Raw genomic sequence first — 15,000 nt, forward strand, 5'->3', positions numbered from 1 at the left:
GTTCTGAGCCCCACCTGTGCACCTCACGATCTCCCCAACACGCCTCAAACCTCACCTGTGTGCCTCATGATCTCCCAAACATGCCCCAAACCTCAACTGTGCACCTCACAATCTCCCCGACACGTCCTGAGCATGTGCGTTGTGTCCTCCTCACCTGTACACTCCCCTACACCACCACACCTAACTCAGCCATGGTCCCCCAACACTAGCCTTTGCTTGAACGGATTAAATTATTCTTTTGGGGAAGTTAGCTAAAGCTTTACTGTGTGAACTAGACTTGTGTTCATGTCTATGGGTAGCTGCTACTTTATGACAGAACTGTACTTTATCTGACCAATGTTTGTATTGGTTTCAATGACCTTCAGTATAAACTTATAGCCCCATCTGCACGAACCCCACCTGTGGTCTAGGGTATGGCTATACCGCGCTCTCTCTCTCACACGCTCTCTCTCTCTCACTCTCTCTGTTTCACCTTCTCTCTCTCTCTCCCTCTCTTTCTTTCTCTTTCCCCCTCTCTCTCTTTCTCCCTCTCTCTCTCTCTTCCCCCTCTCTCTCTCCCTCTCTCCCCCTCTCTCTCTCTCTCCCTCTCCCTCTCTCTCCTGCCGCTCTCCCTTTCCCTCCCTCGCTCCCATTTGTCAGGTGGCATTCAGCCCGTCTCCGCTCTTCACCGATACCGCCTTGTTTTCCCCGAGTAGCGGGAGGGTGAGAAATGAAAGCCCGACCCGTGGATCCAGAAGAGCGAACGCATTTCGGCGGGGGTCTTATTAAACGCACCCGGGGAGGAGCGCGGAGCTCTATTAAATTTCTCGATGGGGCGAGGAAAGAGAAGCTTCCGGAAAACACGTTCGATAAGCCCCCCGCCGCGCCCCCTTAAAGCGGGGCCTCGCTCAGGTGCGGGCTCCGCTCCGGATTTCCGACGCGCGCCAATTTCGATGTGCGGCGCGTCACCCGGGGGGGGGGGCGGGGGGGAGGGGGGTGAAATCAGGCGAGCTCCTTGAACTGAATGTCGGAAAAGTTTCCCTTGCAAGCCTGGCTGGGTTTATTACAGGGGCTGTGTGTGTGTGTGTGTATTTGTGTGTGCGGGTGTGTGTGTGTGTATGTGCAGGTGCGTGTGTGTATGTGTGTGTGTGGGTGAGTGTGTTTGAGTGTATGTGTGTGTATGTGCAGGTGTGTGTGTGTGTATGTGTGTGTGTGTATGTGCAGGTGTGTGTGTATGTGTGTATTTGCGTGTGTGTTTGCAGGTGTGTGTGTGTGTGTGTGTGTGCATATATGTGCGGGTGCCAGTGAGTGTGTGTGTGTGTGTGTGTGTGTGCATATATGTGCGGGTGCCAGTGAGTATGTGTGTGTGTGTAAGGGTGGGTGTGTCTGAGTTTGGCAAGAAGGCAGGGGGCACCAAACGTGTTGCCACACTCTGTGACACACTCCTCCACTCCACCTTGAATAGTTTAACAGTCCATCTTGAGTAGTCTGCCTTTAAATTCTGACCACACACAGTATGCGTAATTACAAAACCAAAAGCAGCCTTCCTGTCACAGCTGCACAAAACTCAAAACCAACTAACCGAAAACCTCCTCTTCACACAATTAATCAATTTGGCTTATGAGAATACACAAACAAAGAAACAAACAAAATTTTTTTTGTTTTTTGTTTGTGGATTATCGTCTTGTTTGTGTCCTGGCGGCCCCGTCGTCTTGCGCGAGTTGACGCAGGTGGACGGAACGCTGGCGGGAACGCCCCGGTCGGAATTAAAACGAAATCTCCGGGCATCGGAGAACAGACACGCTCGCTCGCGTCAGGCCAAACAACAAACCGATACTTTTTGGATGTGAGGATAAAGTTGGAGGGCTGGCCCTGGAATTATGATGTTGAAATTTCTTTTTCGCCATCCTATTATGAGAACAAGCCCATTACGATCAACCGACCAGAAACATTTAATTACAAAATCAATTACCCAGGGGTTGTAATAAATCACTCCAGGACCCAAGGTGGACTTTTGCAGAGGGAAATTGGGGGTGGGGGGGGTGGGATTAGGGGGGTGGAGGTGGAGGAGGGGGTAGGAGAGTGTAGGTGACTGCTTTCCTAAAAAAAACGAAAAGGGGCTTGCGGCGAGACGCATGGAGGCCCAGTCGAAAACGAAACTGACCGCTAATCTGCCACTCTGTCCAGGGCTTCTCCTCGCATCAGCGGGGTCATTAGGAAACGGAAGCACATCTCTTCTCTTTCTCTTTCTCATCCTCATCCTCATCCTCATTCAAGGAGCAGGTGAGGCCGGAGTCCCCCCCCCGTCTCTCTTTCACGTGCCCTTTGTCCCCCCCCCCCCCCCCCGCCATTCCCCTCCTTGTCCCTTTTTGTCTCTGGCTGTGTCTCACACAGATCCGGTGTCAGGTGTTACTTTTCGGTGTCAAACGAGTCATTTTTTGCCCAGCGGGGATTACGATCGGTGGCTCTGCTCACTCTCCCACGCAGACTAGACACCTTTCAATAACCTGCCTCTTTCAGCGAGCCGGCGGGGGGGGGGGGGGGGGGCGGGGTGGGTGGGGGGTGGCGGGATGGCGGGTTAGTGTTTGAAGTCGGACAAGAAGGGTAGATTGGGTGCGTGTCAGATAGCTGCAGTATCAATGTGGGCGGGGGGGGGGGGGGGGGGGGGCTAAGAGGTGGCACCACAGGTCACCACACAGACTGACTGTTTTGTTGTCGCTGTCTGTCCCGTCTGAAAGACAAGGCGACTGCACTCTGAAACGGCTGCTCCCTCAGCCCATCGCAGTATGTTTAGGCTTTGGCAGTTGCTATTTCCCAACACTGTTCCTTTGCCTTTTTTTTTTCTTTTTTTTTTTTTTGCACACAATCCATTTATACGGCCGTACGTGTGCTGAAGCTTTTTCCAGCGCGAGGGCCTTAAGTAGCTTTACCAAGAGTGGCAACGGCAGTGCCCCGCCGGGGAATCAAACCTGCAACCCCAGCCGAGTTACAAGCCTCCCAAGTTCTTTAAACCGTTGTAATAGTGCAGCCCGGCCTGTCAGCAGAACCCTCGAGCGAACCGCTGTAAGTTTAATGGCGGTTTTTGCAGGCTTGACAGCGCGCTCGTTAGCGCTCTTGTTAGCGCTCTTGTTAGCGCTCTCCACTTACCTCTCGCTTCCCCTTCATCCTGCAGATCCGGATGTCGTTCTTATTCGATTCCCAGGTCCGTTTCTGCCAGGGGGGGAGGGGAGGGGAGGGGAGGAGGAGGGGTGGAGGAGGAGGAGAACAAGAGTGAGTGAAACCGCTCGTCCGAAGAAAAAAAAAAACACTCAATTTTTTCCGTTACACAACGCCGGGGACTGGATGTGCCAGACGTCGCAAATCTGGGGTTTCTGACCTTGCTGTAGAACATCTCCTCTCCCGCAACATTGTCCAGCTCCACGCGGTAAAGGTCGTCTCTGACAAAAAAAAAAAAAAAAAAAGGGCAGAACAAAACAAAAAGAACAGGTTCTGAGAACACATCCACATCTCAGCTATCGGGAGCTATTTTCGCCGGCATTTCGACCTGCTCCACGTTATGAAGTTACATATAAAACGTTAAATGTGTTTCCGTGGCCTAAATTGGCTCCTGACTGCAAGGGAACCACAGAGCAACCTCGGGGGGCACACACTTGGGACCCCCCAGGACTGGAATTCGAAACTCTTGTTATAAAGCGAAGGCATAAGCAAACAGAAGAAAAAGAGACGCAGAGACACCCTTTTTCGATGAAGGGAAATGCCACTGCACGAAAACCTGAATTCGAATCAGCATTTTTTTCCCCCCCTACATTGTTTTCATTCTTCATTTATGAAGGCGGCTCACTTGCAAGGGAGCGTTCCATTCGCCGTGTCCCAGTGGAGTTATTCGGCTAATAAATAAACCCACTTCATGATATATTCCACCTGCATACCTAAAACACACACACACACACACACGTGCATGCACACACACACACACACACACACCTGCACGCACGTGCACACACACCCACACACACATGCAGCCAGAAACCTTCATGAATATGGCTCATGTCAAATGACACACATGATCAATCTGCCAAATGCATAGTTCATTCCACTCTATTTTAGCCCAGGAATGTTTGCACAGACTTATCGTGGCTATAAAAAGAAGGAAAAAAAACCCGTTCTGAACTACAGTTAAAAGTCACACATTGACTAAATAGTATAGCCTTGATTAGTGTACTGGGTAGACAAGTTCCACCACCAGGTGAGAGATTCCACTGAAGACTAATCTCACGTCTGGGTTTCACAGATAAGATAAAATACTAATTAGGCAGCCTATATGTTATATAACTGCAAATAAGCAAAACGTTGACATCTTCAAATGGAAATGCGTAGAGCAAACGCATCTTCAACCCACATCCCCCACCCCCCCAGTTTTGTCTATTTCACGCGTAATGGATACCAGAAACTTGAGATGTACGGCATTAAGAGCCCCAAACTCTCTCTAGCGCGAGGTAGCGCTAGCTGCATTAGCGCTGCGGAAGGCCGCTCGAGACGAGGACCCACCCGAAAAGTCCTAATCTGCGAATCTTGAGTGTCGCCGCGCTACCGCGCCGCCATCGATCTTATCGGCGCGAACCCTCCGCCGTTACCCATCTGCGCTCGGCCTTCTGGGAGCCCCGGAGCAGAAGGGAGGCAGCGTCTCTGACCGGGGAGCGTCTAACTGGCGAGCCGATAAATTATTCATTCCCGGCTCCTCTTCTTCGACGGTTTGTTGAAGGAATCCCAACCGCCCCCCCCCCCCCCCCCCGCCCCCCCCCCTTGCCAGGTCATTGCTTTACAAAGCAGGACAGCACTTAAGTGGCCCGGATTAGCTTACCGTCAACCGCCACCCGCCCCTCACTCAACAAGTTCTCACGTTTTAGTCGCGGGCGGGGTCGAGGACTGAGGGGAGAGTCGAGCGGGGGGGGGGTGGGGAGGAGGGGTCCAGGGACGGGGGGAGGACGGGCGGGGGATGAAAAATACTGTCTCGTACAGACCGTCTTCCGAGAACGTCGTCTAGTACTACTGCCAGAAATCTCTGGCAAGCCTGCGAAGTCAGTCAGTACAGCCAGAGTTCTAACATTTTAAGGGGGGGATGGGGAAGGTGGGGGGGGGGGGGGGTCTGTACAGCACTGCCCCAGCTTGAGGTTGTTGAGTTCCGCCTTGCGTGCAATTTCCAGAGGGGCGGACCGAGCGTTCTACACTGAAAAAGGTTCTTTGTCTTGTCTCCATTAGAGGAACCCTAATTAGTTCTTCGTGGAACCCTCTATGGTAGGTGTGGAAAGAGTGGCAAGCTCCCAGATTGAACCGTTTTTTTTGCCTGACAAAGAACCGTTGAACCAGACAGGGCTCCTCCACGGGGGCATGGAGAAGCCCATTTTTTGGAACCCTCTCTTCGGAGCGCGCGCCAGCCGCTGAAGCAACACTCATTTGAGGACCGAGAACCAGAACGGGGTCCCGGCGTTGGCGGGGGGTAGGGGGAGGCGAGCGGTTTTTCAGGCCCTGTGAAGCGCTTGGCGGCCGAGATGCGGCGCTCCCGTCTTGCGGTTGATAGGCTGATGAGTCGACCTGTCTCTGCCCTGGAGACACGGAATCCCTGCTTCCTGGCTGAATCACAGACGCCCCCCCCCCCCGCCGCCCCCCCCACCGCCCCCCCCCCGTTTCCTGTTGTCCTGGATTCCATCACTGCGGGGTCCTCTCCTCAACCCGGAGTCTAAGTACAGTACAGCGCCCTCGTCATGTTAAAGCAGCCTTAACCCCGCTCGTCTGGGTCATGGCGTTACGCTATTATGCGCCCGGCCAAACTGAGGCCCCCTCAGCTACAGGGGGGATATGCTTTGCTAATAAAAACCAACCCGTACAGCAATGAAATAATCCACGGTATAGTGACAATACGTTGCTTGTTTTAATACCAGTGTTGTTACAAAAAGCACACACGCTGCAATATCTGAAAGTGATAATAATTTAAAGATTTGCCCATATATTCCGAAGCGTTCCGATATTTATTTCTTTTGAAAGTTGGCACGTCCATCTTCCTTTTGTACTGCTTTGCTTTATTCGGGCAAGGAGGAAAAAGTAGAGACGGTGACAGATAGAGAAGGGATCCCAGGTCACAGGTACCGTGTTGGTGGCAGAAACCCCAAACCCACACGGGAGGACTCGTACATGGCAGGGCAGTCAGTCGGGGGGGACCCTACTGACCGTACCACACTACTGACCGTACCACCCTACGGACCGTACCACCCTCCTGACCGTACCACACGTCTTGCTCGGCCGCAATATCTTAATAATACATTTTGTTTCAGTATATTTCCCTTTCTGGACATTCTGGAGATGGAAAGTCTGCAGGTGGAGGCTACTCCCCTTTTGTCGTTGATCTCCCGCTAACAGGACAGTGGTGGAATCGCTGATGACACCTGCTCCTTCGAGGTTCCTGAGACGGTTTTTTAGGGATGCGGGGGGGGCTGTGATCTCTTCCTCCTCCGGAACCCGTCGCGAAACCCTCAGAACCCTCAGCCGAGTCCATCCCTCCTCCTTTTCCGAAAACTCCTCTAAAATTCGGAACTCTTCTTTTGTGTGAGTGTGTGTGAGTGTGTGCGTGTGTGTGTGTGTCCAGGTTAGGCTCATGTTTTAATCATTTCTGGGGAACCTGGAGCCGCAGAAAAGTCCTCACTATGGCTTACTCTTCCCCCCCTTTTTTTTTTTTTCCAATCGGCGGGCGAAACCTGGGGATGGCGGTTTAATACTGCAGGATGTGCTCGCCCCGTCTGTCACGAGCCGAACATTTCGGGGGGAGGCTCGATACACTTGCCCGGGCGCTTCAGGCAGCCCTCTAATACTTATTTCTCGGCAAACGCGCATGCTAATACCGACCCGAATTTCGAGCTTAGACGTGTGCTCTTATCGGCACCGGCACTCGGCTCCTGCTTTTAGCAATCAACTCTATTCCCCTACGCCCCCCCCCCACCCTCCCGCCTTCCCCCCCCCCCCCCCCCCCCCCACCCACCACACCACACCACCACCAGCCCATTGCCAGACTTCACATTTAAGTTTCTTCCTTCGCTGGATCTTTCCAGGGCTCCCCCCCCCCAAACAAACAATCCCTCTCCGGTAAATAAATCCCTTCAGAGTGAGGTCATTTTCTCCTGTCAGGGGAGAGAGAGGAAGGGAGGGAAGAAAAAAAAAAAAAAAGTAGACGTTGCTATCGCTAGGTACAGTGTTCTTTATCGTCGGGCGCTAGGCTAAAGGCTCTTTATTTTTTCTCCCAGCAATGTACTCTCGTATCACTCGTTCGTTGCATTGCGCTGGACGTTGTGTTAGTGTTGAGTACATCCTAATAGTTTATTTGTGACCTCACACCTTAAAGAGTTTAGTTTAGATGTGAGATTCGGTTGGTGCGGTGTTTGAAGTTATGCATTCTTCTGTCTTCCTTTTTGCATTCTACTGCTTGTATTTTTTCCATAGACTGCGTTGTTGCTGTGTCTCGTTCGTGTTAGCGTTAATCAGTTTAACCTTCAGGGTCCAAGTTGAACTATGCGGTTGTTCCCTGCACTTGGACCGGTACTTCTCTCTAGGGGTTTCGTCATACTTGTTCCTGGTTATGGTTATACACTTTGTTGTACGTCGCTCTGGATAAGAGCGTCTGCCAAACGCCTGTAACGTAATGTAATTTTGTAATATCGGCAAGGCGACCGGGCTTCATCTGACTACGACATCATATGACTATGACATCATATGACTATGACATCATATGACTATGACATTATATGACTATGACCCTGGGGGCTCGCGGCGTCTGCCTCGTGCCCCTTCGCGCCTTTTTTCCGTTATTAGGCTTTCGCAGACGCGACGTCTGAGAGCTCCATCGCTGTTCCTGAGGTATTTATCATCAGGCCTTCCGCGTTCGACGTTGCCCCAGACGCCGAAAGGGGCCACGGACCAGGGGGGCACCACCCGACACTAAAGCGCGGCGTTTCCTTTTTTATTTTTGAGGAACCCCCGTTGGCTATAAAGACTTCTTTGAATAACTATGACCACATGTTTACCCTCAAGAGAAACTGTAAGCCTGTTTAACCCCTATCTTCTGAGAAGCAGTCAAAGTTGAAAAGAAAGAAATAAAAAAAATAAAGATAAATAAACTACCATGATTCTGGCTTTCGCTGCTTTTACAGAACCGTGCTTTTTCTCTTGACCACTCTTTGCATAAAGCATCGGGGCAGAATCACAGAATCACTAAACTGGTTCTGCTGCATCAAAGCCCCCCTGCTGTCAGGTGATCACACGTGACTTATTCATTGGCCGAGGGGGAACACCGGAAAGCACAACCCGCAATGCACTTCCAAAATGGGATGTGGATGCATTCTTGCCTGGCCCCAATGTCCAGGGCTCGCCTGAAGCGATCGCGTGACCGATTCGAGGAACGTGGAGAAGGTTAGAAAGCACGACAGGCACAGGCACGCTGAGGTGAGTCCTTACCTGGCTCCGATGTACAGGGTTCGGTTGACCTTGAGGATTCTCTGAATGTGGAGGGGCTCCTGTTTCATCGACGAATGGTGGGCCCGACCCAGGAACACAGGGTAGCGTCTGACCACTGCGGGGAGAGAGGGGGAGGGAAGGGGGACAAGTCAAATCACCTTCTGATTACACCTCCAGGACCTCGAGAGATCAGGTGAGAAAGGGGTGGGGTTGGTGGTTGGAAGGAGAAGAACCCTATATGGAATAGTACGCTGCCTCCCACTAGCCTTTATCTATGTTGGGTGACAGAATGGTCCCTCCCACTGGTCATAGTCTGTGGTAAGTGACAGGCAGCAACTCCAATTGGCCTTAGCCTGTGGTGGGTAACAGGCAGTCCCTCCAATTGGCCTTAGCCTGTGGTAAGTGACAGAAAGTCCATCCAATTGGCCTTGGCCTGTGGTAAGTGACAGGCAGTCCATCCAATTGGCCTTAGCTTGTGGTAAGTGACAGGCAGTCCATCCAATTGGCCTTGGCCTGTGGTGAGTGACAGGCAGTCCATCCAATTGGCCTTAGCCTGTGGTAAGTGACAGGCAGTCCATCCAATTGGCCTTGGCCTGTGGTGAGTGACCGTCAGGAAGGTCCCTTCTCGCTGTGCGTGCTCCTCATACTGCCCACGTCTCACGATTGTTTCTTTTCTCCCAGACGGGCCACCCGACCTTTCTTGCTCCCCTGCCTAAGTTGATTTTTCGGCTAGTCTACAATCCCACAAGGCTCCCCCCCCCCCCCCCCTTTTTTCAGGCCCTTTCTGTTTACTCGGTGGAGCCCAAAGTCTCCTCCCCTTCAGGGCCTGCGTCTCCTCTGGGAGATATTCATCACTGCAACCAGGCCCGCCAGCCCATCAGTCACTGCCCGTTCCACTTTGTCAACCGCCCCCGCCCCTCGCGTACCACGTACGCAGAGCTAAGCCAACCGCAAATGCTCCGTGACCTCGACCCTCCCAAACCCGTGACCTTGGCCCGCCCGAACCCTGACGTGTGCAACGGAAAGACTCACCTTCCGTGGGGGTGGAGCTTAGCGGCCCTGGTTCCTCGGGGAACGCCGCATCGGCCAATCGGAGCAACACAGACAGCAACATGAAGGGAGTGGCCAAGGTCGTCATGGCAGCGGAGAACCAGCACTGCAGGGACAAAGAGAGGGAGGACCACAGTGATGAAGACCAGTGATGAAGAAACCCTGTGAATGACCACACTACAGCCTGACTTTGCAAACTGAACAGACAGCAGAGTGACTGACAAAACGCAGTACATTTAGTACACTTTTACCAAAATGAGGTTTTTAACCTCCCGATATTGCTATTTATTAACTTTAGTCCTTACTAACAAAAACTATACTAAACTCCCTACAGGCAAGAACATAGGACAGCAAAGAATCTAGTCCCTCCTATATACTACAGCACAATGAATTATTATATCCAAATTGCTATGTGGGCACACTAATTTGTGTGTGTGTGTGTGTGTGTGTTGTGCATGTGTGTGTGGATCCCTTGTTCTAACATCAATGTGGGGAATTTTCCCCATCAAGATCACAACTTCTGATAAAACAACGGCAGCTGCTTCACATTGTGTGCTTGTGCGTGAGGGTGTGAGTGTGAGACAGAGCGGGAGAGAGAGAGAGAGAGAGACGGAGAGACACACAGAGAGAGGTCAATAAACAGCAGGTTTATTTTTTTCTTATGAAGCAGTTGCCACGGCTACTCGATTAAAGGAGGGAGAGGAACTGTAAAGAGGATGAAAGCACAAATGACACCCCCCTCTCCTCCTCCCACCCCACCCTTCCCCTGCCCTCGCACATCGGCGAACAAGGGCCTAGGGAAACACTATGGATCATTACCATAAACTTCAAGCCATCATATTACTGCTTGGAGGCAGCCTGGGACCTCAGAGTTCCTCAAACTTCATAATATGACTTCTGCTGCAGGTGCATTTGATCAACAGTACGTGTGCACAGTACATCGGACGCTGGTAAAACTTGAAAACATTTAGGCGGATTCCTGTGTACAAGCTGCTGAGCCAGGCCGAACAATCATAAAAAAAAAAGATTTATGTTACTTAATATTGCTGTTATTATCGCTGAAACCAGATGTTGGCTTTGCATTGTTAATAATCTGCAGAAATTGTTGCGTAAGCAGGTTGAAATTTTTCAGATGATTATTTCTTGGTCTTGGTCTGGTGTGCACATGTGTGTTTTTGCACGTACATCTGCATGAGCATGCGTGTGTGGTGTAAGTGTTCTTGTCTGTGTGTGTGTGTGTGTCTGTGTGTTTATCTGTGTTGTGCATGCATGCATGCTTCTGTGTGTGTGTGTATGAGTATTTCTGTGTGCCTGTCTCATATTTTGCATACAAATGTGAGTACATATGAATACTCACGGGGCACAACCGAAAGTAGAATTGTAATTCATAACTGCAAATAGAAGACTTTGAACTGGATGCATGAATCATTTAAAGCAAGTTAACGTTCACTGGGAGTTCCTGGTACACGGGGCTGTTCTGTGTTGACTGTGATTGTCAGTGTTCCTATGGAAATCACATCACATCACATAGAGACACAGTCGCTACTGTCGGAAAAGGCTGTCGATGTTTTGGCAGAACTAACAACCAGAGCGCTTATTTGAATACCGCAGTAAAAACAAAACGTATGCAAATGGTTACCGAGTCCACTTGTGTTTGTATTCTTTTATTTAAATGCGACCAAACTTTTCAGATTTCACTGCGGTTGCTGTCCCGTCTCGCAACAGCATGCAAATGATGTCACTTTTTGTGCTTTCTCTGTCTCTCTCTCTCTCTCTCTCTCTCTCTCCCCCTCTCACACACGCGAACACGTGCACGGAACGCTCACACACCCACAGGAACACGCGATGCAGGCATTCAGAGGCGAAGGACGCTCGCACGGTTTTTATCAGGAGCCGCGATCTTAACGGGGACGTTTCTCACATTCCCCACATTGTGTGTCAGAACAAGGGGGCCACACACTCACCGGGCTTGCTCACCACCCACATCATACGCAAAAATTCGCAGACGGCACGATGACACAGGAATACCGGTCAAAGGAACAGCGAGAGAAAATAGAAAGAAATTGGCAAGGGCGGGGGTGGGGGGCAAATTGTGGTGGGGGGGCCGGGGGGGTTTGGGCTGGGGGGTGATGGAGATAGAGGTTGCCACAAGTCTGTATTACTGTATTCCATTGTGTCTACTATCAATAATGTATGGCTGAATGTCAGGCTTCACGCATTCGATTAGCATAATAAGACACTGTGGGCTATAGGATTTCAGAGGGCCGGACCAGCTGAAGGGACCCGGAGACAATGGGGACGGCTGATAGGGTGTCGACAGTTACGGGGCGGTGCGTTCGCGATCGCGCGGTAATTATCCGGACGCTGTAGAAAGGCCCGGCCGTCTAACGAGCACGTGCAAACCCCGATCACTAAAAGCAGGCGCCAGGGAACCCGTCAAAAAACAAAAAACAAAAAAAAAAAAAAAACAAGACTAGGAAACCTACTATATGGCTGGACCTAACACACGTGATCCGGCCGACCAATGGTGTAACTTCATAACTCACGCCGGCCAATGGTGTAACTTCATCACTCAGTCAGTCACAGACATTCGCGTTTGTAGGGCTGGCCCCCGCTGTTGCGGCCCAGCCAAAAAAGCAGTCCTCCTAATGGCAGGACGTATAAATCACACACTTTATTCTCTGTGCGTTAAAAGTGTGACACCCCGCCCGCGATTTACACACCTTCATTAGCGCGTCCGTCCCCGTTGACGCAGATCAATGTAATTACAGAAGAGCGTTAAGCAGGTGATTTGTTAAATTAAGTAATTAAGGCCTCGTTTAGGGAGGGGGAGAGGGAGAGAACCCGTGGCCGTGAATGACCAGGGGGATCCCTTACTGATGGCTGTAATAACAAATCACTAGTTAATCAATGAGGCCTCCCCAGCCAATGGAGGCTTCTAATTAAGAACGATACTGAGGCCAGTCCCCCCCCCCCCTACAAAGGGGGCACGAGTGGGCATCACACCCCATCAGTGAACTTTTTTGGAAAACCGCGCCAATAAAAATGGCGTGACCTGCAACGCAGGAGGAACGTATGAAGTTCAAAAACCTGTCGCGTCTCACGCCGCTCGTTTCCAAGACAACGGGCTTTTACGATGCTTCCTTCGTTAAAACGGCAGTGTGGCACTTTCACAGGAAACAAAAAAAACCCAATAATATGTGCATAGGGACTTTAAAAAAAATAATAATAAAAAACAGGTTACGCTACATAACCCAGAAACACTTTCACTGTGAATTGGATTCGTACACTTAAAAGCGAGCTCGACTAAAGCGTGTCCCAGATAACGCACCGCTAATTAAACTGAAGCGCGTTAATTGTGATTCTATAAATAAATTATTTAGCGGTAAGGATTTCTACATTTTTATCGAGAAATATTTGCGAAATATATTGCAGCCGCGGACCGTTTCTGGTCCTTAGTTTGGACAGGAGGAAAGCGAAAGGGAAAATAAACCACAGCGTTATTTGTTATTTCCTCTTTACAAGGTGACGTGTCCTGAAGTAATAATGTGCAAGGTTATTTTTTATGTACCTATTATAAGGCATCCTTGTGTGACTTCACCTCCCTTTATTTTTCTAAAGAAACATCCCCTTACAGAAAAACAATCTTTTGTTTGCACATAAATCGGAGCGAGCCAAGCCGTTATTTCTTGGAAGAACACGAAAACGTTATTCTGCACTAATACTTCTTAGGATAAGCATGATGTTGTTATGGCTTATTTTGTTTGTTTTTTTTTTTTTTTTGTTTTGTTTGATCAGCATACAGTGCTCCACATCACTCTGAAGGTTACCCTGGGTGGCTGAGCATATTTGCTTCAGATCCAAAACCAGATGATTACACATAGAAATACTGGAGACAGAGAGAGGTAGTAGTCATTAAAATAGAGGCTTAGAAAAAAAAAGAGAACGATAGAGGGGGGGAGGATAGAGATGGAAGGGGACAGAGAGAGAGAGGGGGGAGGATAGAGATGGAAGGGGAGAGAGAGAGAGGGGGGAGGATAGAGATGGAAGGGGAGATAGAGAGATTTGATAAGATGAGAATGTTCTGGAAAGTGTACCGGAAGGTGTGTATTGCACATGTGGAGCCAGGGGTATGTTCGGAATGTTATTTCCCAGGTCCTGTCTGGGAACGGTTCGGGAAAAAAACCGGATGAAAACCAAGCCAAAGGCGAGGCCGTTTTCTATAGGAGCGCATCGCAAAATCTGGCACCACGGACTCCTTACACCTCCTACACTCCCCCTCTCCCTCTCTCTATCTCTCTCTCCCTCTCTCTCTCTCATTCTGAACGGCCTGGCTGACATCAGTGAAGATGATCCCCCCGCACGGAATTTCGTAAGACGCGATCGTCTTCGTCTCGGGCTGGAAGAGCCTCCTCCTCCACCTCCTCCTCCGGTTTTCATTCAAGACCGAGTCTTCCCCTCCGTCGGCACATGCACACCAGCTGCTGTAGCAGCGGTTTCCAGACGCGGGGGGGGGGGGGGGGGGGAGGGGGAGGGGGGGAAAGGTGGGGTGTGGACACACCGCGAACCCTATCTGCGAAAGGTCAGCACGCCATAACACGCCTGAATAATAAAAGCCCACGTCAACCCAAGCTGAAGATAACCGCCCCCCCCCCCCCCCCCCAGACTGGGAACCGCACCAACACCCTCGGCCTTGCCATGGCACCAATCACGTCAATATTTATTCAAAACCCCAAAACCCCGACCTGACTCTTCAGCTCGGAGCCAAAAGCTACCAAATGGAATGCGGAGCGTATGCATTACAATGGAGGGAAAATTGATATAAAATGAAGACCAGCTTTTTGGAAAGTCATTCGATTCCCTTTCTCCCTCTCTCTCTCTCTCTCTCGCTCGCTCTTCAACAGCGCAAACCAGAAAGTCTTCAATATCAAGTGCGGTGCCAAACTGCAATAAGTGTGTAGATATATATATACGCTACAGACTGTGTTGTTGTTGTTGGCCTACTGTGGTCTGCGGATAACCAGAACAAGGTGTGCTGCATTTGGGCTGCGGTAGCCCGTGGAAAAACCCGTACAGACCGCGCTGTTACCCTCCTAGTCAACCGTGGCCAACCCTGAACTGCATTTCTAGGACCCTGAACTTAGGGCTGCAGCACCACCCCGATTTGATTTACTACATCAAGGGCTCGCCCTGCGTAATCATATTTTACTCCTCATCAATCTAAGCCGAACCGTAGACAACCCAGTTAACATCGCCGGAGCCCCGGAACCAGTCGAGGGTCGCTTTGACCGGATCGGAAAACACGCACGCTTGCCGCGGAGAGCGTGAGAGCGTTCGGTCCGGACTAGACCGGAAAAAGGGGAACTCGGTTTAAAAGCCGGATTCCAAAATTTCAGGAGAAGATGTCGTCTCGTAAAGCATTTTTTGATGACCGCCCAACACTGCGTGAGAAAAACCGAACGGCAGGAACTG

The 15,000-nt window shown here is 50.6% G+C and overlaps 1 protein-coding gene across 1 annotated transcript in view; it reads right to left on the reverse strand.

The window, feature by feature from the left end:
* The window catches only part of sema6bb (sema domain, transmembrane domain (TM), and cytoplasmic domain, (semaphorin) 6Bb), a 78,007-nt gene that overhangs the window by 41,715 nt on the left and 21,292 nt on the right, over positions 1-15,000 (reverse strand). The window contains 4 exon segments of the mRNA XM_035415969.1: positions 3,127-3,189; positions 3,356-3,416; positions 8,479-8,593; positions 9,511-9,634. Of these exon segments, the coding sequence (XP_035271860.1) occupies positions 3,127-3,189; positions 3,356-3,416; positions 8,479-8,593; positions 9,511-9,634 (363 nt within the window).

This window comes from Anguilla anguilla, chromosome 4, assembly GCF_013347855.1.
Source record: "Anguilla anguilla isolate fAngAng1 chromosome 4, fAngAng1.pri, whole genome shotgun sequence".
Taxonomy (NCBI): domain Eukaryota; kingdom Metazoa; phylum Chordata; class Actinopteri; order Anguilliformes; family Anguillidae; genus Anguilla; species Anguilla anguilla.